Consider the following 24,387-nt stretch of genomic DNA (forward strand, 5'->3'; position numbering starts at 1 on the left):
TATTCAGTGATATATCCAGTAGTCTCCCCTTATCTGCGGTTTCACTTTTCAGGGTTTCAGCTACCCGCAGTCCCGCAGTCAACCACCCGCAGGTGTCAGAAGGTCAAGAGTAGCCTAACACTGTCACAATGCATGTGTCATTCCTCACACTTCCTCTCATCACATAGGCATTTTATCAGCTCACATCATCGCGATAAGGGTGAGTGCAGTACAGTAAGCTATTTTGAGAAAGAAACCACATTTTGTAGCCTTTACTATGATATATTGTTATAATTGTTCTATTTTCTTACTACTTATTGTTGTTAATCTCTTGCTGTGCCTAATTTATAAATTAAACTTTATCACAGATACGTACATATAAGAAAAAACATAGTATATATAAGATTTGGTACTATCCATGGGCTTGGACATCCATGGGGGTCTTGGAATTGTATCCACCTCAGGTGAAGGGGCCCTACTGGGACACAGATATAGTGAAAAGATTCGTGGAGCAGAAGACAATCCCGATTGTTCCAACACAACCAGTCAGCAAAAAGCGACGGGGTCATGGGTGGGAGGGCGGAAATATTAGTATCACCTAGTCATTTTTTTAAAATACCCATCCTACCCCACCCTCAGTGTGCAAAAAGAGGCAAGAGCTCCTACATAGAATCATTAAACGAGAGAAGAGATTTCTCCATATTCCCTCCCTATTCACCCTCATTATTAGAGATCTTTGAATATCAGTGCTACTTAAATTTTTTGCAATATTACTTCCTCAAATTTATATAATTCTAGTACCTCAATAATCCTGGGAGGTGAGCAAGATTTCATTGTTCCTACTTGGCAAATGCAGTAATAGTAACAGACTGACTTACCTAAGGTCACACGGATAATCTGACAAAGCTGAAAGAATTCAAATCTCAAATGTTATGTTGATGGGCTCTCTCCAGTCAATCGGTTTTGTTGTATCTTTCTACATAAAAATATTCATTTAAGAGGCCAACGGCCTAATGATGGAAATTCTACCTTTTGCAACAAGTTTGGCCAATGACCCCAAATGATGAACTTTTCCAAAGTGGGTAGTTTAACTTCACCCCTCGCTGCAAACTCTAAATTAATGGTATCCCATTTACTACAAGGACAAACATAGGCAACAATGTTGGATTTATAGCTCTCTAACAGAAAGACTAGGTATCTTGCAACCTTGAAATGCTCAAGGGCAAATCTGGATTTAATTATTAATAGACTCTGGATTCTGAACTCAATAAAGTGAATCAAAGAAAACGAGCTGATGTCTAAACCTTCTAAACAGACTTTAAAGCTATTTTTCACATTTTTAATTCTCGATCTGCTCTACCACAAATATCTTCAATCCAGCTCCCCATTTACACTAGAAGTCTTAATCAGAGGCATCCTCTGTAGACTTATTCTACCTATGTACTACCACAAGGCTTACTTGCTTGTAATAGCCAAACTGACAATTACCTAAGCTTGTCTCCCTTACTGACCTTATCTCTTAAGAACAAACTCGGAGGAAATGAATGAGTGATAAACTGTCATGTTCTTGTGGGCTTGCTGACACACTTTCTTTTTCTGAAGAAAGGTGTACACTTGGAAATATATGTGCATTTTTCTATCTTGACTCAGCATCTTACAGGTATATGTTAGCATGGCAATATTTTAGATATGGCAAGAATATGACCTTTCTGTAAAGCCGCAAGCTATTATGTACTGGGAAATGGCAAGAATGCTTATGCTGGGAGAGAAAAAGTGAAAAAAACTTTATGAGTAAAAGGCCAGCAAAAGAAGACAGTGGGTAGGCACATCAACTGGAAAGTTTGACAGTAGCAGACCCAGAAAAAAGCACTTACCTTTTTCAGGGAATCTGTCCAATAAGATAAGATGGCTTTCATCAATGCTTTAATATATTCATAACACCTATCTCTGAATATTTTTAAAAAATATTTTAAGACAAATTAGGTAAATAAAGCTTTCAAATATTTTATTGAAATATGAAAGACCATTAATGATTCAAAAAAGCTTTTTCAAAAAAACTCTGGTAAAGAAACATGCAAACATAATTCATGTATTTAGGATTATTCCAGAATGAACAAGCTAGAGAGAGTGAAAATTAGTTACACCTATTAAAATTTAAACCCAAGCTACAAAAAAGGAAAAATTATCTAAACATACGCATTTTGTTTTGAAAGTTAGCTTTCCGAATTCCTTTACAAGTTAATGATGCCTTTATTTCTAGAAATGGTAAATGGCCCAGCTCCACATCGGCACTCCCACTGCGTCCACGTTAAATGCTCAGACATCAGATCTTGCCAGTGCACGGAGAGTAGCTCTGTCTCTTGGCAGTTCATCAAGCTCACCCCCACTCGGGTACAACTCAGAATTCCAATTTATTAGTTTATAACAGAACTTAGCATTTTCCTATGGACCACGGACCAGAGTATTTGTCTTGACTCATTCTGCCTCTAACAACAGATCCACCTACACAGTGGGAACCTCACTTAGCATGTGCTTATCACCTTTTATTGACATCTTTCGCTCTTTTTCTGTTACGTTTTTTTTAATTGTTACTGTTTTCTTGTCCAACTAGAGAGGGAGCTGCCTGAGCACAGGGGCTGGGTATTTTTACTCCTCTACCCCAGTGCCTACTGTGTTTGTTGAGTGAGTGAGCTCTAGGAGCCCCGAAACAACTTGATATATAATCAAATCACAAAAGTCATGAAAATGTACATGTGAGAAAAAATATAAATATCTGTCACTGTGTAAAATCTTGGCTCTCACTTAGGTTGCCGTCACTTGGAACTGTTAAAAAACAACACAACCGTTAAGGTTTTCAGGGCTCCCATAGGGCTACCTAATAGGGAGATCGCTTGTAAACCAGCTACTCAGGAGCACAGCTGCTGAAGTTTCCTTTCAAAATAAGGTTTTACATGGAGTACCAACAACTGGGGTAGAGGCAGGTGAAAAATCCTGTAATATCAAATGTAATCAATGTTTAGAGCATATTTTAAATTACGGGATTTTTAAACTCCAGATTGGTCTGTGGATTCTGCTATCCAACATCAGAACACAAGGCGAAAAGGTTGCTTTTAGAATTAAACAGAAATTCTTCTCTCTTTATCCAGTACTTGTTTTAACACACAGTGCGCAACTTCATAAATCCCCAAAGACCCTACACCACCATAGCCAGTGGAGAGCGTAATACCTAATTAGAACCACACATGACAAAGATGAGGGACACGAATCGGCTTCCTGCCATCTAATCAAGCAAGACATTTTAAAATCAGTAGCTGTCAAATAATATTTCACTAAAAAATGGTGCTTTTGAGAAAAAAACTGAGGATTATTTTTATTTATATTTGGCAAGAATTAACATTAATCTTTTCTAAAGTACCATTATGTTTTAAATCGTTTCCCATTTGTAAATAAAACTGAAAATAACCTCATTTCAAAGCGCCTCATTACCGGCAAAGTCCATTTCAGCTTTTACATCATGCTAGACTTCCACTACGGGACTATGATGGTTTTAGAAATACATTTGTAGCTCACTGAACTGTATTATCTACAATATATAATAAGACTTAGCATATATTTAAATTATAGAAAATAAAGTACAAGGTATTTGATTTTTCTTCATGGTGCTTTCAGGAAGACATCAGGCTCTTCTCTTCTCCCTAAAGAAAAATAATCACGAAAATCAAGAAAAGATAAACTTACAAGCTATTAAAATTACAGATTAACTCAAATTTATAATCATAAAATTTCCAACGGCATAAAGCTCACAAAGATATAACCCGGTGATACAGCTCAAGCAACCGGTACTTAAAACTGAGTTATAAAGAAGGGAATACGGAGCAGAAAGGAACAGTTTGTAATTGTAATGTGTAATTTGTAAATTGGAGTTCTATTTATATCTCTATTATAAAGGCTAACTACTCATTAATTTAATTCAGCACTTAAGTCTAATTGTCAGTTTATGCCTGAGCCTGGGTCCCTGTCAAAAAGGGACATAACAACTCATTTTTCTAATCATAAATATTTATTGTTTCAATCAAGGCATAGCCTCTCACTCCAAACAAGTGATTAACCCCTTTCAGTAGATGAATAGACAATCACGTAGCTGCAGACATTGACCAGTATTCTGTCGTCAGCTTGATACATAACACTAAAATAGCTTCGCTCAGGAGATGGGACAACGTGTGCCTGTAGCATAATAGCGTGTACTAATTTAGTTTCCTTCGCTCCAATAAAATGTCATTAATTCAAGCACCACAAATTCAGAAATGAGGATCACATGGGCCACGCTAACATTAGCCTTTCCCTCTCTGAAGGGAAAGAAAGTATCGTTTACTAAGCAAAGGTGAAGGACAGCCCAGGTGTTGTCAGAACTATCCCATCCCTCAAACGTTTTGTGTCTAAGTTAGTGAAGTGAAATGGTACTTCGGTGTTGACAAAAGGGACACGGTGGAGAACAAGACGGGAAAAGAGGGGTTTAAATGTTGTGGGCTAATCGAATTCTTTATATTTTCCTGGAGTTGTATTAAAACTTTACAGTGGAGCCTATTGAAATCACAGCCTGTGAAGAGTCCCCCCTCGCTCGATTGGCTGGCAACACCTACCTCCCCACTGCGTGTTGCTTACGGAACTTCCCATAACTTTGTATTTATGAAAATGTTGACTCATAACCCCGAGCTGCCAAGCCCTGTCGAAAATTAACAGTGAACCATACCTGTAGCACCTTGTGCACTTCTAACTGAGCACTTCTTCTCAACTGGATACTGCAGAGGTATTACAATACCTTGATCTGGCTTCTGAAATGCTGAAATGAGATTTTTTATTTTCCGGAAAAATCTTTTATGAACCCCAGGTGCTGTCTGGAAAATAAAAGGCCAAGCAAATTATTCACCTACCTCCAAATGATACAAATAGGCCTACAAAATGTGTGAGGGAGGCTTAGATCGGTAACATTTGTATAACTTGTTCAAATATTTGAAAACATAAGGAAGAAGGAAAAACAACATTTCTAGAAGAGCTTACTTTGGTTGGCTGAATTTCCCTGCAAGAGGAGCTAATGAGCTGTCATTTCAGTTCTCCCAAGGGTGGTATTAGTTTGTACAAGCTCCTGCCCTTCCTGCCTGCTACCCATCACACATCCCGAGCCTCTAAGGGTATACAGGCCATTACCCACAATGAATGCACCAACAGAGAAGATGCAGTTAAACACAGAAAAAACACATATCGTACAGGTCATTAATAAAAAGCCTGAAAAACCAAACCCAACAACAACAACCCAGCCTCCCAGTCATCATTCCACAATAAAAATGCTACACAGGAAATTAAAAATTGACCGTTACGATACACACAACACATCGCTAGTTAGTCCCCAGACTCTCACCTCACCATACGTCCTGCCTCATCCTTCATATTGAATTTTTTCCTCCTCGGAAAACTTCCCTATCCTCCCCAAAATTGCTCTCTGCCAACACCTCACCATGACAAGATTTTCTCTATGACACGAAAATGAAAGACTATATAAGGTCACCTTTATTTATTTGTTTGTTTGCTTTTGAAGAGATCATTATTTGCAAGTGACTATTAAAATGTATTCCTTTCCTGACATCAATTCTCTTGCAAAGGCACTGCTGAAAATAACAATTTCCTGCAAAAGCTTATGAGCCCAGCTTTAGGCATCAGCTCAAAACTGTCATTTTACATAAAATAAAATAGTATTGCTATAAGCAACTGAACAATGACTAGGGTTTTTTTTGAAAGCTGTTTTTCAGCTATTCCATCTGGAAGATTCTTGAGGTGGGAGCTGTTTGTTTGTTAGCATTTAATGAGAAAACATGAAGGCTGGCGAGCAAACTTCAGCCAACTAGACGAAAAGCTGAAGACAGCACGCTGTCCATAGTAACTCACAGTCATTTCCTACATTGGGGCAAGTAATTTTTTTTTTTTTGAAAGCCCTGAAAAAGTTCCTTTTAGCTTTAAATTAGTGTCTACTCAGAGGCTCACAGAGTCCGGAGCCTCAGTAGATGTAGAACACACTCTCTCTCTCTCAGCTCCACCCCTATGGTCAAAACACCTTCCCAGAACTGGGGGCACCTGGGTGGCACAGTCTGTTGAACGGCGGACTCTTGGTTTCGGCTCAGGTCAGCATCTCAGGGCCATGGGATTGAGCCCAGCGTCGATCCCTGCACTGGGCTCTGTGCTCAGCAGCGAGTCTGCTTAGATTCTCTCTCTCTCCCCCTCTACCTCTGCCCCTCCCCACCCCCCTCTAAAATAAAGAAATAAATCTTAAAACAAAACAAAACAAAACACCTTCCCAGAACTCGACTTGAGACCTCATCCAAAATACCATGGCCATTCTTACAGGGCTCCAAACAGTTCTTTGTCTCCAAGATAGAATCTCTAAATGGCATGGGCAGGTCATAGGCACAAAATACCTCCTTATATCTTCCTCACAGTACTTTTTCAGTTCCAGGCACTTTCCCATCATTTGCCTCCACTATTTCCTCACAAATTGGCAGTGATTTGCTGATTTGCTTATTCCCATTTGACAGATAAGAAAATGGAAATACAGAGGTGCCTATGTGGCTCAGTCAGTTGAGCGACCGACTCTGGATCTCAGCTCAGGTCTTGATCTTAGGGCTGTGAGTTCAAGCTCCACACTGGGCTCCATGCTGGGCGTGAAGCCTACTTAAAATGAAAAAAAGAAAAAGAAATGGAAATACAAAGGGATAATTCAGCTTGCCCAAGCTCACACAGATAATCAGAAGCAGAACTGGCTCTAGATCCCAGCACCCAGTCTTTTTGTTTTTCGGGCCAATACCCACAATGAGTTCACCAACAGAGAGGGTAAGACCAAACAGTTTCTAGAGAAGTTAGAGTCACCAACCAGAAGAGAAACTGTACACTCCCCCAGTGTGGAAAGACTTCAAACCACACATCTTTTTAGCTGTTCTTGTGGCTTGTAAAACCATTTATCAACAGAAACATCTTTTTTATGGGGACTTACATGCAGTTAACACTTGATTATCCACACTAACAGAAAGGAATAATAGCACTGGATGTACAATCTGAACATGGGATGCAATGTTTCGCTGGCAAATGACTATCCTAATTTACAGTGTTTTGCTTAGGTTAATAAGTAAAGTTATTTAGCATCTACTGATCTACTGACGATCAAATATCCAGAAAAGCCCAAAGGCACTGAAGTCCACAGGGGGAGCTTAGAACTTACTTTTTTTAAGATTTTATTTATTTATTTGAGATAGAGTGAGAGCGAGAGCATGAGAGCGCAAGCAGGGGGAGCGGGAGAGGAAGAGGGAGAAGCAGGCTCTTCACTGAGGAGCCCGATACAGGGCTCGATCCCAGGACCCTGGGATCATGACCTGAGCCGAAGGCAGACGCTTAACCAACTGAGCCACCCAGGCACCCTAGTACATTTTTTTTTTTTTACAATATACTGATGACAATGCACATATTAATAAATGATAGTTGACTGTGTATAGAATTCTCTAAATTCACAATTTAGCAAAATCTTAGCCTGAGTCTCATGAGATAAGTTAATACGCTAGGCAATGATAAAACCTAAAAGTCTAACTAAAAGTAGATATTCACATAATATTTGTCTTTCATAACTCGGGGGATCCAGAGTTAAAATTTCATTCCACTCTTTGAAACAAATCTCAGACTTACTTAGATTTCTAGCACAATCTTTGCACAGAGGATGGAGTGTTACTGCCATGATTTTTCCTGCAGTGTGGCAAACTAAAGCACTGTTCCAAAAAGCAGTATAAATATCTGTCATTTAACCAATTTTGAAAATACATTTACCATAAGAATTGTACCACTGACAACTCCCATTCTGTCACTGAACTCAGCTATTGTTCAAATTTGCACATTTCCCATACTGCCATCTCTTAGTTATCCATGGAAACATGTTTTGGATCACAGCTGGTCTTCAATATGCTCTGGAGAAATTTCTTCCAGTCAGGTGATATGAGCTCTGAGAACACACACTAGTTTAATATTCCCTTAGCAAAAACATAACTAAGAAAGCAAATTTAGTAGATAGAAAAAATGCAATATGCATTTCAAAAATAAATCTAAGGCATTTTTTAAAAACTGTTTTCCCTTTGGAGAAAACATGCCAATCTTCTGCTCTCTTGGTGCAGATAATTACAATATTATTGTATAAATGGGGTCAGACCAGACAACAGGATGAAAGGACATTTATGTTCAATAAGCCCTTTCTTCCTTAACATGATTACAAGCATGTAACAATCCTATGATGTTATACTTGAAATAGAAGAAAACAAATTTAAAGACAAGATTAGCTAATCCCTAATAATTTAAGACCCTTTCCATAAAGAATATTCTTCAGCAGCCGAAGGCTACTTCTCTAGGGAGAAGGGCTATTTCTAATCAAAGTATATACAAATATATATGTATATATCACACACAACTATTCTTCGTGATAAATGAAATTTAATTTCTTATTCAATCATCTCTGCAGTGCTGCAGAGAATTTTAAAATATAAACGGGTGTAAATCGTTTTGATTAGAAATGTTACTGCTTTGCCTCTAATTGGTAACACAGTATTAATTATCTGTGATAATTATAAAGTAATTATTAATTATAATTAATTATTATTAATGAATTATTTATTTATGATATAAAGCAACAACATGTTTGAAAACTTGCCCTAATTCATCTCTGTAGTTTAAAACATTCATAGTCTGCAACTTGGGCTTTCTAGTTTACTGATGAATTTGTAAAGGTTAGAGCTATTTTAATTTTTTTTAAGCCTAGACTAGAATTTCTTAAGCGCATAGACTGAATTATTAACAGAGGTTGATATTTGCATTTATGTTTTCAAACAGCTCATAATAAAGTGCTTTCATTATAAAGACAGGCTGTTTTTAAAGACTCAGAAATCTGAGAAAGCATTTGAGGTCAAAGATTTCAGTTGTAGAGACCTCTACATTGGTAAGATGTGATATCCTACCCTGGTACATGGAAATAAATTCATTCTGTGGGCATTACCTGCAACGGCACAGTGACTTTCAAATGTTTTCAAAGCCATCATAGCCCATTTTTCTAATGAAATCCTATCCGAGCCCCAGCTGATAAGCAAAACAAAGGTGAACCTTTTGGATCAAAGATGAATTGGGCACCCAAAAGCATACCCACTTTTGTCCCCCTCTCCCTCTGCCCCCGACCCCCCGCCACCCCATGGCATCCATTTGGAAGAACCTTAGAATTTTGCAGAGTGTACTTTTAAAACCACTGCAGTGTTCCCTCTAATTTTATTCTGCCTACCCTTGTCTTTCCCACATGGCCCAGCTAGGAGTCTTGCCTCCACACAAAGAGCAATCTTGATTACTAATCCTTGGAAAATCTTCCCTTCTTTGAACTCCTATGCTAGATAACATAGCAATTGACTACATACAATCATATTGTCCAGCAGTTTGGGTGAGTTCACATTTTTGAGGGCTTACTATGTACCAGGTCCTGTAGCTAAGAGCTTTCTTTTATATGCATTATCCCATTTAATCTTCAAAATAAACCCTATGAACAAGGCGCTATTTTTAGGCTCATTTTACAGATGAAGAAATTTGTCCAGAGAAAAGTTAAGTAACCTGCCCAAGTTCACAGACCTGTCAGGGAGGAGGGGGGACCAGACCTGGAAACCAGATCTACTTGACGACAAACTCAGCTCTCAAATCGCTCTTGAATTCATGTTGTATCTCCTCAGGGGTATTAGATAGAGGCTCTTAGAAAACAGGAGTCATGTTGTTTAATCCACCATAGAACCAATGCTCATATTGGTATCATTTGGTAAATAATTGCTTATTTAACCATAATACAAATTTTGTATATGCTTTCTAAAATTTTGCATAGGCACTAAAAGTTTGACAAAATCCTTCAACTTTTTTATATTTTCCCCAAAGTGAGACCATTCTATACAATGGTGGCTGAACAGAACTGGGACAAAAATTCTTTAAAGCCTTCTTAAGACCCATGAACAATTTTGTGTTGGAGCTTTAGTGATTTGAATCTGATGAATATTTGGGGAAAGTAGGATTTGACAACTCTTTTATAAAGCCAGCCTAAATATCAAACACCTCCCTGATATCCCCAGAAGCGAAAAATAAATAAAAGAGCTATACCTCAGCACTCCAAGAACCTGTTTCTGTCTGGGACACTCGGTATGTATAAATGTAACCTTGATACCTGTGAAAGAATAAACTTCAATTACTGAAACATTCCGAAAGAACAACAGATGCTCTAAATTTGATCTTAACTAGTCCACATAAATGTTACATATATTGGGACACACATATATGGGCACCATTGCATTCATAGGAAGAAAAACCTGGGGGATCTAACTTGCTTGCATATTATCACAGTCTTTAGAGAGCCTTCTTTATCTTTTCCCTTTTTTAAAATATGGGAGCTCACACTCCTAAGGATTTGTCTAGTTGAGAGACTGGACAGAAAGAAACTAGAGACGTGTTGTAATTAGTAAAAATCATGGATTATTAAATAGACTGAAGAAAGTGTAGTCATTTTTTTTAAAGATTTTATTTATTTGTCAGACAGAGAGAGAGCGCACACACAAGCAGGGGGAGTGGCAGGCAGAGAGGGAAGCAGGCTCCCCGCTGAGCAGGGAGCCCATTGCGGGGCTCGATCCCAGGACCCTGGGATCACGACCTGAGCGGAAGGCAGACGCTTAACCGACTGAGCCACCCAGGCGTCCCCAAAGTGTGGTCATATTACTTTTAGGTACATGTAGAACCTTTAGGTGAAAAATATTTTACTGGGATAAGGTACTATCAGGTCCACTTAATAGAAATAACAATATTAATTCTAAATATAATAAATATAATACTATATTTCTATAATATTACTATTATGGTTACTTTACAGCATAATATAGTAAGAATAGAAATTTGAATTAAAAAAATTCCTGGGGCACCTGGGTGGTTCAGTTGGTTAAGCATCCAACTCTTGGTTTCAGTTTAGGTCATGATCCTGGGGTCATGGGATCAAGTCCCGTGCCTGGCTCTGCACTCAGCACAGAATGTGCTTGTCCCTCTCCCTCTGTTCCTCCCCCCGCTTGCTCTCTCTCTCTCTTGCTCTCGCTCTCTCTCTTGCTCTCTCAAAAATAAATAAAATTTTTCAAAAAGACTCCTGCTAAAGTATTTGAAAGCAGCTTGTCCTTTGGGGTAAACATTCTCCGCCATCACTAAGTATGTAAGCATACTGTACAACCATAATTGATGCCAAGAGTTTTAGATGCTGTATTAGTTTGCTTTGGCTGCCACAGCAAAATACCACAGGGCAGGTGGCTTAAACAAAAGAAATTTATTTTCTCACAGTTCTGGAGGCTGGAAGTCCAAGATCAAGGTGCCAGTAACATAGCTTTCATTCTGAGGCCTCTTCTCTTGGCTGGTAGGCAGCCACCGTCTTGCTGTGAGCTCACATGACCTCTTCCTTGTGTGTGCATGGAGAGAGACTCTCTTCTTCTTATAAGCCTACCCATCCTATTGGATTAGAGCCCCACCCTTACGGCCTCATTTAACCTTAACTATATTCCAAAGGCCCATCTCCAAATGCAGCCGCAATGTGGGTTAGGACTTCAACATAGGAATTTGATGGGGACACAATTCAGTCCATAGCACATGCATTATTATCTCTTTTGGACCCCACGACAATCCTATGAGCTTTATATTGTAAAATTAATCTTATAGATGAGGAAACTGAGACTTTGAGAAGCTAAGTAATGAGAACCACACTAGAGATCAAGCAACAAAGATGGGATTTGAATCAGGCCTGTTTAACTCTAGAGCCCTAGCTCTTGGTCCCCATACTATAATGGATGTAGATTATAATCTGCCTAAGAAACTTCTACTTCATAGAAAAGCAGGGTAAACTTTGTTCTGAATTATTTCAAATTATGAATAGGAATATGGATCAGATTCTCTGGATCAACACAGTTTTATTTTAGACATTTTCTGATTGTTATTCTTAGGCACAAGTTTAGGTCAGTAGAAATCTTTGGTTAGAATACATGCTAAACTTTGGTAAAAACCAATGTATTTAAACTTTAAAGAACAGATGATTCTAAAGCATTCCAAACAGAGGGTCATCCTCAAGTAATTGACCTCACTTACCATCAATTCCCTTTAGAACTAAAAGTCTTTAAATATGTGGAGTAGGGGCACCTGGGTTCCTCAGTCAGTTGGGCATCCAACTCTTGGTTTCAGTTCATGTCATGATCTTGGGGTCGTGGGATTGAGCCCTGCGTTGGGCTCTGCGTTCAGCGGGGAGTCTGCTGGAGATTCTCTCTCTCCCTCTCTCTCTCCCTCTCCTTCTGCCCGTGCCCCCGCTGGCATGCGTGTGCAAGCGCTCTCTCTCTCTCAAATAAATAAATAAATCTTTTTTAAAATGTGCATTAAATTACTGTATCTTTAATCAGTATCCATCAGTACTGATTACCTAAAGGACAAAAAAAATACATCTAAAACACTATGATCAGGTTCATTCAATTTGTGAAACCAAAAAAATTCAATTTAATTGCTCATGTGATTATAGGAAATGTTTCATTTTTGTTATGAAGGTTTCCCAGCATATTTAGATCATACATAAAATAGCTTGATATATGCATATATAATATGCTAAATAAATATATAATATTACATTGTTAAAGTCTTATTTTTTTAAGCAACAAAATCTACCTCAGAGCCCACTGATTACAGTAAGTACTCTACAGGGAACAAGGCGAGGGCTTTGATTTCCATTTTTCACCATGGGAACTCGAACCCTAAGGCTTTAAGTGATTTTCTTAGAGTCACATAGCAAAATGGAGATAGAAGCAGAGAAATAGCATAGGTCCTTCGTTCCAATTTCCCTCTGGGAAGCGATTAATGGCAGCAATTCAGTATCATTAAAGGTGATGTGGAAATGCATTATTTAAAATCTCAGCTACGAAGCAAGCAAAATCGTAAGCAACCAGTTTTCACTTTCTAAAACAGCGAGTCTCTAAAAATACAAAGAATCTATCTCCCTACTATCATTCAGCCTCATTTAGTCAAAATAAATGAGTCTGTTTTGAAAATTGTTTCCTAACGAATCTGATCTTATCTCACTTTCAGTTAAGCAGCAGGAACCTGAGTACCACTTCAAAAGCCCTTACCTCCTTCAGTCTCTGAACAACCTGGTGTCAGTGGCTCCTAAAACTTCTTGTGATTAACCCATCTAATATTAACAATTTCCTACTCCCCCGCCCCTCAGATTTCTGAATGAGCAGAATCGCTTCACCCCTCAAATAAACCAGGAGTTCATCTCTTCCACTTTCAAGTCACTGAAGTCACTGACCAAGAATCCCCTCTACTCAATTCTCGTTACCCTATGGTCATGGATGCAAGAGATCCAAAAAGGGGCCGTCCAAATTACATTGCCAGGGTAATAACATCAGCATCACCCGGAAACTTGTTAGAAATGCAGGGTCTCAGGCCTTGCCCCAGAACCACTGAATCAGAATCAGCATTTTAACAAGATCTCCAGGTGATTTGTAAGGAACATTACAGTTACAGGTGGACTGAAATGCAAAGAGAATGCCCACACCTTATTGGGATTCTTGATGGCAATTTCTGCAAAGTCAAGCTGGGTTCTTCCACTCACCTAGGGCACTTCTGTGCCACCTTCTCCGTAGTCACTCAGTCTCTGTTTTCGGAATTAAGAGTACACTTATCGTAAGGAGCACTGAGTAATGTATAGAACTGTTGAATCATTATACTGTACACCTGAAACTAATCTAACACTGCATGTTAACTATACTTCAGTAAAAACGTTTTTAAGGAAAAAAATAAATACAAGCTGAAGTTTTTTCAATTGTTTCAGTCTTCATTGAGCAGTGTTTCTGAACCATGCACTTCCTCTTCTCAAACAAAATTTCATGTTTTGTTTTCTGTAGCTTGAGTTATGAAATAATAATTTGAAAATATAAAATTCAACTAAATTTTGAATATGTTTTTTCAGACTACACATAGTCTCTCCCCATCCACTGAAAAGCCACTGTTCTAGGAAATAAATTGGAAATAGAGTTGTAAAAAGAGCTATAATACCATGCATATTTTTGACCTAATGAATGACCTTGCTTATCTTCTTTACACTCCAAGGAATCAAAGGACAAAGCAATTTCATAAAGAGTTTCATAGTAGTTCTATTTTAAGAATGGGAAAAAAGAGAATTAACCTAAGTACCCCCAAATAAGGTATGTTATTCAAAATAAGAAAATGGTAGCAGAAAGAACCATTCACAATTATACCGAAGTGCAAAGGTATTAGAGTCCTCTTATGTTTTCCAAAAATGTTAAATTAAGCACATGGGTTATGTTAATATAAAATATGGTGCGTGAAAGGAGTGGACACATGGAGACATCACTCCGATTACAACTATTCAGAACCATATCTGTATGTATACAAAGTAGAAGCAAATTTAAACTAATGTAAATGCATCCCCATATATTAATTTTTCTTATAAAGTTACATAAGTGACTACTAACATTTTTTTAAAGAAAAAGAAGCAAAATTACAATTTGGTGCTTTACAAATCTAGTCTAAGTCACAAACCAGAAAAATATAATTTATGTTTAAAAACTCTTGCATCCCTTTTAGGATTATCTTTTCTCTGACTCCTTCCATTAATACAGACAAACCAAGAATGCTCTGTAATTTTAAAATTCCTTCCTCCACCAAATCTTTTGTCAGACTTGTTGATTGGCCTGGAATTTAAAATTTATCATGAAAAAAATCCAGAAAATGAATAATTAGTAGTAAACAGTCGAGGCTTTTTATTGCTATTGTTGTTATTGTTATTGACACTAATTTTAACTAATATTTTGCATTTTAATGAGTACAAAGCATGTGTTGATTAGGGCCCTGCTAATATTAAAATTTGCCTTCATTTTTTTCAAAAACTGTCCCAATCCTTAAAAAAATGCTCTGGTTAGAAATGAATGAGAAGAAAGCAACCTGATTTATTTCTTATTTTCTCAAGGGGTCAGTGTTAGGGACAGATCTTGGTTTAGAACTAACAAAACCACATCAATTCTTTCTTTATACCACTTCAAGGACTACACAAAAGAAAAAGTTTAGTTACATCTGATTCTTCGTGACACTGCAAATAAAGCATGCTAGTGCCCATACGGTCTATGTCTATACAAACCAATGCTATGCGCAAAATTCTGGGCACAATTAAAATGTGACTGATTTTTTAACAAATATTTCAGAACTTTTAAACCCAGAAGAATGGTATCTTATACAAAGCCATCATTATTGAGACTATACTCTGAGTAAAAAGATATCTGAATTTCCTATGGCACAATCTTCCCTTTTTCAGACTGAACTTGAATTTACAAAACTGATATATCAAGTCATTCAGCTTCAAGTCTGATAGGAAAACTATGTAAAACCAGTTTTGATGAGTCATGACAATAAATATAATCTCTTCTTCCCCTGAACTGCCACAGCACATTTTATTTATGTAGTCCTATGATGCTCTGTATTGCAATTATTTGTAGATTTTTATTTATATTAACTATATCTACTACACGTTAGCTTTATAAACATTAACTCATGTAATAATCCTCTGAGGATTACTAACCCTATGAGGGAAATATGATTCTTATCATCATTTCCCTTTTCACAGATAAGGAACCTGAGATACAGAAAGTTTAAGTAACTTGCCCGAGATAAAATAGCTAGTTTAGGGTCAAGTTTAAAAGATTAACCCAGACTTCCCCTTCACTTAGGCAAATGACATCCTCAGGTTAATCTTGCAACTTTAATTTCACGTTGTCAACCAGAATCAGCACTTGATTTACTGGTGTGTGAATTGTACATTTGGTGGTTTATGTGATGCAACTTTAATCCGAGGCTGGCTTTCAGGCTTGCTCTGCCATTAATGGATTGTACTCAGAAAATCCAAAATAATTCTGGTGACCTAAAGTATCATGAAGACAAATGCAGCACCAACACATATATCCAATTGTAATAAAAAACTAAGTGTAAACTAAGTCATAATTTCTCATTCTTTTGAGTTCTTGGCTACAATGTTCCCCTCTATTACAACTGATAAACTGGAATTTTACTTCATCACTGCTCCTTCCCCCATTTCTCCAGTTCAGTGGTTTGATAGGCACTTTATTCCCAGTCATCCCTTAAATCTCAAAGGACAAAAAGATAGTTATCCTTTTATCTAAAGACATATATGTCAAATGACTTCACTATGTGTCCTTGCAGCTAAAGAATGTAACAGCATTTCAGCTTCTAAATCTTCCATCAAATAGGTAACAAAGTCAGAGATGTACAGAAGGACGCTAATTATGGAAATTAACTATTTCTGCAAACTAATTATTTTAAATATTTTAAATTGGTTTTCCTCCTCTCACCATCAAACTACCCCAGTGGGCAAGGAGGACTTTCCCAATGGCTGTCTACATTGAGGGTGAGAAGGGGAGAAATGTCAGAGTTCAAGTGTAACTTAGTGAGAAGAAACTTAATATACATAGAAAACCAAAAAGAATAAACTAAACTACACTAAAATAAAATGAAATAAAACTATTTGCACTAATAAGAGCATTTAGTACACAGGATGAATACAAGAAAAATGTTAAATCGGTAGCTTTCTTAAGCAATAGAAAATTATGGTAGAAAAAGAAAATTCCATTTTCAATAGAAACAAAAAAAATTGACACATACATTCATACAATGACTAGAAATAAACTTAACAAAAAATGTGCAATGCCTATAAGGAAGAAAACTACAAAGCTTTATTGATGGATGTAAATTTTAAAAATTAATAAATGGAGAGATGTATCAGGTTTTTTGATGGGAAGACTACATTCTTTAAAGATGGCAATTATTCCTTAAATTTATTATTGAGTTTAATGTAGTCCCAATGGGACTTTTTTTTTAACTTAACAAAATTATTCTACATTTTATCTCAAAGAACCAATAAGTAAGAAGAGCAAATAATTGGGGTGCCTGGCTGGCTCAGTTGGTGGAGCGTGCAACTTTTGATATTGGGGTTGTGAGTTCGAGCCTCATGTTGGGTATGGAGATTACTTAAAAATAAAATCTTTGAGGGGCGCCTGGGTGGCTCAGTCGTTAAGCGTCTGCCTTCGGCTCAGGTCATGATCCCAGGGTCCTGGGATTGAGCCTCACATCAGGCTCCCTGCTAAGAGGTGAGCCTGCTTCTCCCTCTCCCATTCCCCCTGCTTGTGTTCCCTCTCTCACTGTGTCTCTCTCTCTGTCAAATAAATAAATAAAATCTTTAAAAATAAAATAAAATCTTTGGGGAAAAAAAGAAAAATAATTATTTAAATGTATTAAACATTACCATACTACAGTGCTAGTAATACAAAAATAAATAGATCAGGCGAGCCAAATAGATGGGAAATAATAACTGCTATATGTTAGAGTTTAATATATGGTAAAGTAGGCTAGAAAATCAACGGGGAATAGAAGTTCTATTGATAAATTATATTAGGACAATTGTTAGCTACTTTGAAACAAAATCAAATTAGATCTTTTCTCCACATCAAAATGAAATCCCAAGTGGAATTAAAGAGTTAAATGTAAACTAACCAAACCATAAATTGAAAACAAAAACTGAAGTGAAGTGGTATGACATCTCTGCAGGTGAAAGAACTTTCTAAGCTGGGAAGCAAAGGAAGAAATTAAGCACAAAGAAAATGAGCGACAGATTTAACTACTAAAAATGTTAATTTTTTGTGTATCAGAGAAAAGTAATGGCAAACACCAAACTGAGAAAAGATACTTGCAACAGATGAAGGATTAGTATATAAAAATTCATAATGTGTTAAGAAAAACAGTAAGATCCAAATGGTTAAATAGCAAAGCACGCAAAGAGCCAATTTATGAACAAGGAAGTACAATAGCTTACCAATCATATAAAAGACATTCACTAATCAAAGAAATATGGAATAAAGAGTGAGACACCAAATTTCAAGGAGAATTTTTGTTAACAATATACCCATTTCTAGGGAGGGCATAGTGAAATGGATACTCTCATGCACTACTGATGAACATATATGTAAACTGGCATAACCATTTAGGAAAAATATTTGATGATCATGTATATATCAAGAATCCTAAGCTGTTAATGTTTTCTGACCTGGAAATTGCATATCTTGAAATTCATTATAAGGAAGTAATCATAAATACAAGGAAATCTTTATGGACTAAAATATGAATCATGATAACATTTGTAACAGCAAAGAAAAATGGAATGATTCAAATGTCTAAAAATGATGACTGGTTAAAGAAAATATAGTACAATCACTGTCTGAACTACCATGCAGCCATTAAAAATGATGTCTTAAAATATATATGAATGGGTTTTTTTCATGTTAAGTGGAAAATGCAGTAGAATACGATATTGTAAGAGCACTTGTGTGTTTAGAAAGCAATTTATTTTACTAAAATATGGAAGAAAATTCCCTTAATTTTCAACAATAATTGTCTTTAGGTTTTAAAACTATAGATGATTTCCCTCATTTCCATTATTTACACTTTTCAAGTTTTCTATAAGAATAGGCATTAGGAACTATTTTTAATAGATTCATTATACAAAAATCTGCATTTATGTATTGAAAATAACTGAAAGGAAAACTCACTTTAAAGGAAGGTGAGAAATTCTGTAAATGGAAAATTTCTTTAGTGCTTTATGAGATTCAATTTTCCAAAACTGAACAGAGGAAAAGGCCATATCTAAAGGCCATGATTGGGGGCTCAGAACCAGGGAAAGGAGCAAGCATAGTTTGAAAATAGAGTTTAAAATAAAGTTTGAAAGGCACACATAATGTATTATTTCTGCCATAAAATTACAGAAACTAAAGCTCAACCAAACCTCCTTGGACAATGGGAGAAAACGAGAGATAGAATGAGAAACTATTCTGAGTGAATTCTATAATCAATTCACGTTTGTTAGCTATATCTTGTTCGCGTGTATACGACACCATTTACATTGTTATTTCTACTGCATATCATGAGCACACAAGTTTTGGTTTGAAATGAGTATGTTGTTTATTTCAAAATAAAATTTGATTTTTGTTACTACAGCATAGTACTAAAATGGGGGCATGAAATTTTTATGTTTATCAAAAGGGACCCTTGGCTCAAAAAGAGTAAGAAACTCTCATAAAAGACAATGTATCCTTGTGTCTTTCCTCTGTAGCACAGCCTGGCAATCATGATCTAAGACTTTGAGGCCCCAGTGTGCCCATCAAAACACAAGCTAGGAGACTCCCAGTTTGCCTACCAAATTCCACGACTTCATAAGGAGGTTTGCATGGAGAGCTGAGAGTCATAAAAACTGCATTTATGCAAGATTCACTTTGGGTAAAAACTTACATGTTTGACAATTTCCCACTCTGCCTAAGTTAATTCCTTATGTGGTCCTGGCCTACATAGGCAAAAGGCAAAATGTTGTCCTTTTCTTTTGCATATTTTTCCAATAGCGATCTTATGCAAAAGGTAGGCACACCTTACGATTCCTATTTAACAGGTATGAAAATCAAGACCCAGAGAAGCTGAATGACCTCCCCAGAGTCTACACCCTGGCCTGATTATCAGTCCAAATCTCTGTGCGGGAAAGAAGGGTATTTGCCTTGGCAATCCATTTGCTAATTCAAAAATATTTATTGAGTGCCTATTATGTACCTCATAACGTGCCTCATAATGGCTATTATGTGCTAGATTGTGTTCCTGGTGCAGAAGACAATGTCCCTGCCTTCGGTGAGTTTCCATTTTTGCTGAAGAAAACAGCAATACATAAGTAAACAAGCAGATGTCAGCTAGTTTAAAGCTCCTTGAAGAAAAATAAAGTCATAGAGTATAACAGGCATAGGGAGAAGCTACTTAATTTAGATAGGGTGGTCAAAGTGGTCTCTGAGGCACGAGGCAGAAGTAACAAAGTGTAAAGTGTAAAGATCCGAGGAGGAGAGCGCACAGTTGGCAGGTTTGAGAAAAAACAAAGGGGCCAACATGGCTGAGTCTTTAGGTGCATCTTGCCACACACTGTCTCATCTTAGTCCCCTGCCCAGGCTTCTTTTTTAACCTCTATGTTAAGGGGCTCATTACCTCCTTTGTCAGCTTCTCTAAAGAAGCCCCTTTCACTTGCCCACTCATTCTTCCACATTCTTTTGATAAGAAAAGAGCCGCAGAATACTAGATGGCTTTCACCGACCTTCCCCAGTTTCCAATTGGGAAAAACAATAATGTAAGCAAATCATAAGGGTCTGAACCCAAGACTAGTATCAAAAAGACAATAAATAACAAGTGTCGGCAAGGATGTGGAGAAAAGCAAACCTTTCCGCACTTCTGGTAAGAATGTAAATTGGTGTGACTACTATGGAAAACAGTATGGAGTTTCCTCAAAAAAACTGGAATAGAAATACCATGATCCAGTAATTCCACTACTGGGTATTTACCCAAAGAAAACAAAAACACTAATTCAAAAAAGCATATGCACCCCTATGTTTATTGCAACATTATTTACAATAGGCAAGATATGGAAGCAACCCAAGTGTCCATCAGCAGATGAATGGATAAAGAAGATGTGGTATAATATATACAATGGAATATTAGCCATAAAAAGAATGAAATCTTGCCATTTACAATGACATGGATGGAACTAAAGAGTATAATGCTAAGTGAAATAAGTCAGAGAAAGTCAAATACCATATGATTTCACTTATATGCAGAATCTAAAAAATAAAACAAACAAAAATACTCTTAAATACAGAGAACAAACTGGTGGTCACCAAAGGGGAGAGGGACGGGGGGGGGATGGGCAAAATAGGTGAAGAGGATTAAGAGGTACAAATTTCTAGTGATAAAATAAATAAGTCATAGATATGAAAAGTATTACATAGTGGACACAGTCAACAATACTGTAATAACTTTGTATGGTGACAGATGATGACCACACTTATCGTGCTGAGCATTTTGGAATGCATAGAATTATCAAATCACTATGTTGTACAACTAAAACCAATATAACATTGTATGTCAACTGTACTTCAAAAAGAAAAAAAAAAGATGTGAGCCCAAGAGATTCAACTGCTTCCACATTTTCTCTTGAAGCCTTTATAGTAAGTGTATTTAGCATGGCCTGAGAGTTGTCACCAACATGGCTTGACCGTGTAAAAAGAAAAAAACAATAAATAATGAAAATCATCTAATAATGGCCTCAGTATGATCTTCTTCACTGACCCAGAAAGTATTTCACAATCTTGCAGTGTATCATTAGGTATCAAAATTACTACCAAGCATTTTCCTTCATTTTGTTTCTGACTAGAACCTACTACATAGTGCAGGTGTTTCACGTGTAACAAAAAGTGATCAAGCTAGGTCCTTCCTTAGAAATGCCCCGAGAGTACTGAGAGAACTCGACAGAAGACAGATACAATAATAACAATAGCTTACATTTACTGAGCATTTATGATGTGTCCAGTCCAGTGTTAAATTCTTTACCTGCATTATCGCATTTGCCCCTCACTCTCCTATGAGGTAGGTCTCATTATTATACCCATTTTATGGACAAGAAAACTGAAGGACCGAGAGGTTAACTTGCCAAGGTCACAAGTCTACCATCAGACTGGCACAGGATGAGGTCTCAGATCTCCTGATCCTGGAGCCCTGGAGCAAAGGTGAAGGTGCATCTGATTCAAAATGGGCGTTAGACTAAGGCATGCCTAGGTAAAGGGCAAAGCTGAATCATAACAGGGGTGTTTTCCCTTCATGCCCTTTACCACTACTGTCAGTCCTAGCTTTTTATCAAGAAGGGTCCTACTTCTCAAGTATCATATGACCTCACTGATATGAGGAATTTTTAACCTCAGGAAACAAACTGAGGGTTGCTGGAGTGGTGGGGGGTGGGAGGGATGGGGTGGCTGGGTGATAGACATTGGGGAGGGTGTGTGCTATGGTGAGCGCTGTGAAGTGTGCAAGACTGTTGAATCACAGACCTGTACCTCTGAAACAAATAATACATTATATGTTAAAAAAAAAAAAGAGTAGGAGGGGAAGAATGAAGGGGAGTAAGTCGGAGGGGGAGATGAACCATGAGAGAGGATGGACTCCGAGAAACGAACTGAGGGTTCTAGAGGGGAGGAGGGTGGGGGGATGGGTTAGCCTGGTGATGGGTATTAAAGAGGGCACGTTCTGCGTGGAGCACCGGGTGTTATGCACAAACAATGAATCATGGAACACTACATCAAGAACTAATGATGTGAGCGCCTGGGTGGCTCAGATGGTTAAGCGTCTGCCTTCGGCTCAGGTCATGATCCCAGGGTCCTGGGATCGAGTCCCGCATCGGGCTCGTGCTCAGTGGGGAGCCTGCTTCTCCCTCTGCTTCTCTCTCTCTCTCTCTCTCTCTCTCTCTCTCTCTCTCTGTCTCTCATGAATAAATAAATAAAATCTTTAAAAAAAAAAGATCTACCACCAATCTTTAAAAAAAAAAACTAATGATGTAACGTATGGTGACTCACATAATAAAATAAAATTAAAAAAAAAGAAGGCTCCTACTTCTGAAACTCCCAGCCCCCGCACACAGCTCCTCCAAAAGAAGCACAAAGTAAGCAGATCCAGAGAGGCAGTCTTACTTCCAAATATCCCCCTCTCAGCACCCCGACCTAACTGGCATTGCATTCTTAAAGTAATGGATTCCGTTTCTCAGTCTTCCTCCTTTCCCAGAATGCGATGATTTCCCTCGGGAGGACACCTCCAATTCCATTTAAAGAGATCTGGAAAGGCACACATGCCTTTCATTTTCTCAGGAGTTGGTGGCCCCAATTTTGGCCAGTCCACCATCCCAGGGCTCCACCTCGCTGGCCTCCACTAGAGGTCAAAACGGGAGCTGGGGAGCCTGGATCTTACTCAGAGCAAAGGTAGATTCTAGGCCTCGTCTCCCCACCCCGAAGGGCATTCTCCGCAGCTGCCACAAAAGGCCCCGGGGAGAGACTTCTGGAGCGGGAAGGCCCTGGGAGTGAAACCCCCATGAAGGGCCTACCCCGAAGTTCGGTCCGCGACGCCCCTAGGCTGGACCTGAGGAAGGCCTTGTGGCAGTCGCAGGAGCAGTGTTGGAGGCCCCGACGTCGCCCGCCGCCGCCCGCAGCCCCAGCCCGTGCGGTGCAGTCGACGGGCCCGGTGCCCGCGGCCACCGCAACGTACTCACAGCACACACAGGCAGTACACGCCCGGGACGCTCTCGCTGTCTCTCAGCAAATAGCTGCCATCCAGCCCCGTGGCCAGCAGAAGCTTCTCGCCCGTCTCCCGGCTGATTTTGCCGTGGTACACAGCCACCGCGTCCATGGCCTGGTGGACTCGTGGGCCGCTGAGGCGTGGACCAGTGGAAGGCAGATGCCCCTGCTGCGGCAACCGAGCCCCGAGCCAGCCACCTGACTCCCAGTTCAGCCAGATGTGCAGAAAAAGAGAGAGGAGCACCCGAACAACAGGATGTTGTCTATCTGCCTTCAAACCTCCTTCTCACACTTCAATTAAAACCAGCTCAGCAATTTAGAAGCTTGGTTATTGCCACAAGGTTCAATCCCCCTCCCTGCCCCCACCCTCCACACCCCACCCCCCAACACAGGGTTCAGAGGGGGAGGGGAGGCCAACTGGAAGAAGGCCCTTGCAAGAGCTGGGTTGTACTACCAAGGCCGACCCGGGCCCACAGACAGGAATGCTTGCTAAGGCTTCCGTTCTTGCAGGTTTCCCAGGGGCCGCCAGGGATGACTTAGCTTAATTAGTCCCCAGACGGGTTGATGATAGATGCAAGGTGTATACGGCCTTGGTGTGGGGCAGAAACGTGCTGACAGAGAATGAAAGAACCAGAAGCTCTGAGACCAAAACACAGAAACTACCAGTACTATCAGTGTGCAGGCACTCCTGAGCAGAACCAGGAGGCTCCTACACAATCAGAAAGTCGGTTAGAAACCAACACGGGCCAAGTCTCCTTCTCTACTCTTCCTAGTCATCTTGAGCAATCCTGATCCTGAGCAAATACTTTTCCTACTTTCTTGGCCAAAGATCCTGGAGTGCTGATTGAGGAACAAAAATCAATCTATGTTGGGGACAACTGGGTGGCTCAGTCGGTTAGCGTCTCCCTTCCACTAGGGTCATGATCCTGGAGTCCTAGGATCAAGCCCTGCATCAGGCTCCTGCTCCTGCTCGCTCTCACTTGCTCGCTCTCTCTCTCTCAAATAAATAAATAAAACCTTTTAAAAAAATCCATCTATGTCCAAAGATGTTCCAGATTTTTTGTTTGTTTGATGAGCCTTAGAT

The 24,387-nt window shown here is 38.7% G+C and overlaps 1 protein-coding gene across 1 annotated transcript; it reads right to left on the reverse strand.

Annotated features, from left to right (window-relative positions):
- Positions 1-1,969: 1,969 nt before the first annotated feature.
- On the reverse strand, positions 1,970-23,587 carry SH2D1A (SH2 domain containing 1A). The gene is made up of 4 exons (XM_027609562.1): positions 23,279-23,587; positions 10,180-10,243; positions 4,730-4,874; positions 1,970-3,674 (listed from the first exon to the last, which is right to left on the reverse strand). Exons 1-4 carry the CDS (start codon positions 23,413-23,415, stop codon positions 3,634-3,636), a joined length of 387 nt encoding a protein of 128 aa, XP_027465363.1. The 5' UTR covers positions 23,416-23,587; the 3' UTR covers positions 1,970-3,633.
- Positions 23,588-24,387: the final 800 nt, after the last annotated feature.

The sequence above is a fragment of the Zalophus californianus genome, chromosome X, assembly GCF_009762305.2.
Source record: "Zalophus californianus isolate mZalCal1 chromosome X, mZalCal1.pri.v2, whole genome shotgun sequence".
Taxonomy (NCBI): domain Eukaryota; kingdom Metazoa; phylum Chordata; class Mammalia; order Carnivora; family Otariidae; genus Zalophus; species Zalophus californianus.

Bases quoted from the DNA above. Each gene is read 5' to 3' on its own strand.
- SH2D1A (XM_027609562.1), bottom strand. From the start codon at position 23,415: ATGGACGCGGTGGCTGTGTACCACGGCAAAATCAGCCGGGAGACGGGC. The intron at 4,875-10,179 runs GTATAGCTCTTT...TTTATTTTCCAG, and splicing joins CAGGTTCTTGGAGTGCTGAG to ACAGCACCTGGGGTTCATAA. The intron at 3,675-4,729 runs GTATGGTTCACT...ATTTTTCTTTAG, and splicing joins AAGTGCACAAGGTGCTACAG to GGAGAAGAGAAGAGCCTGAT.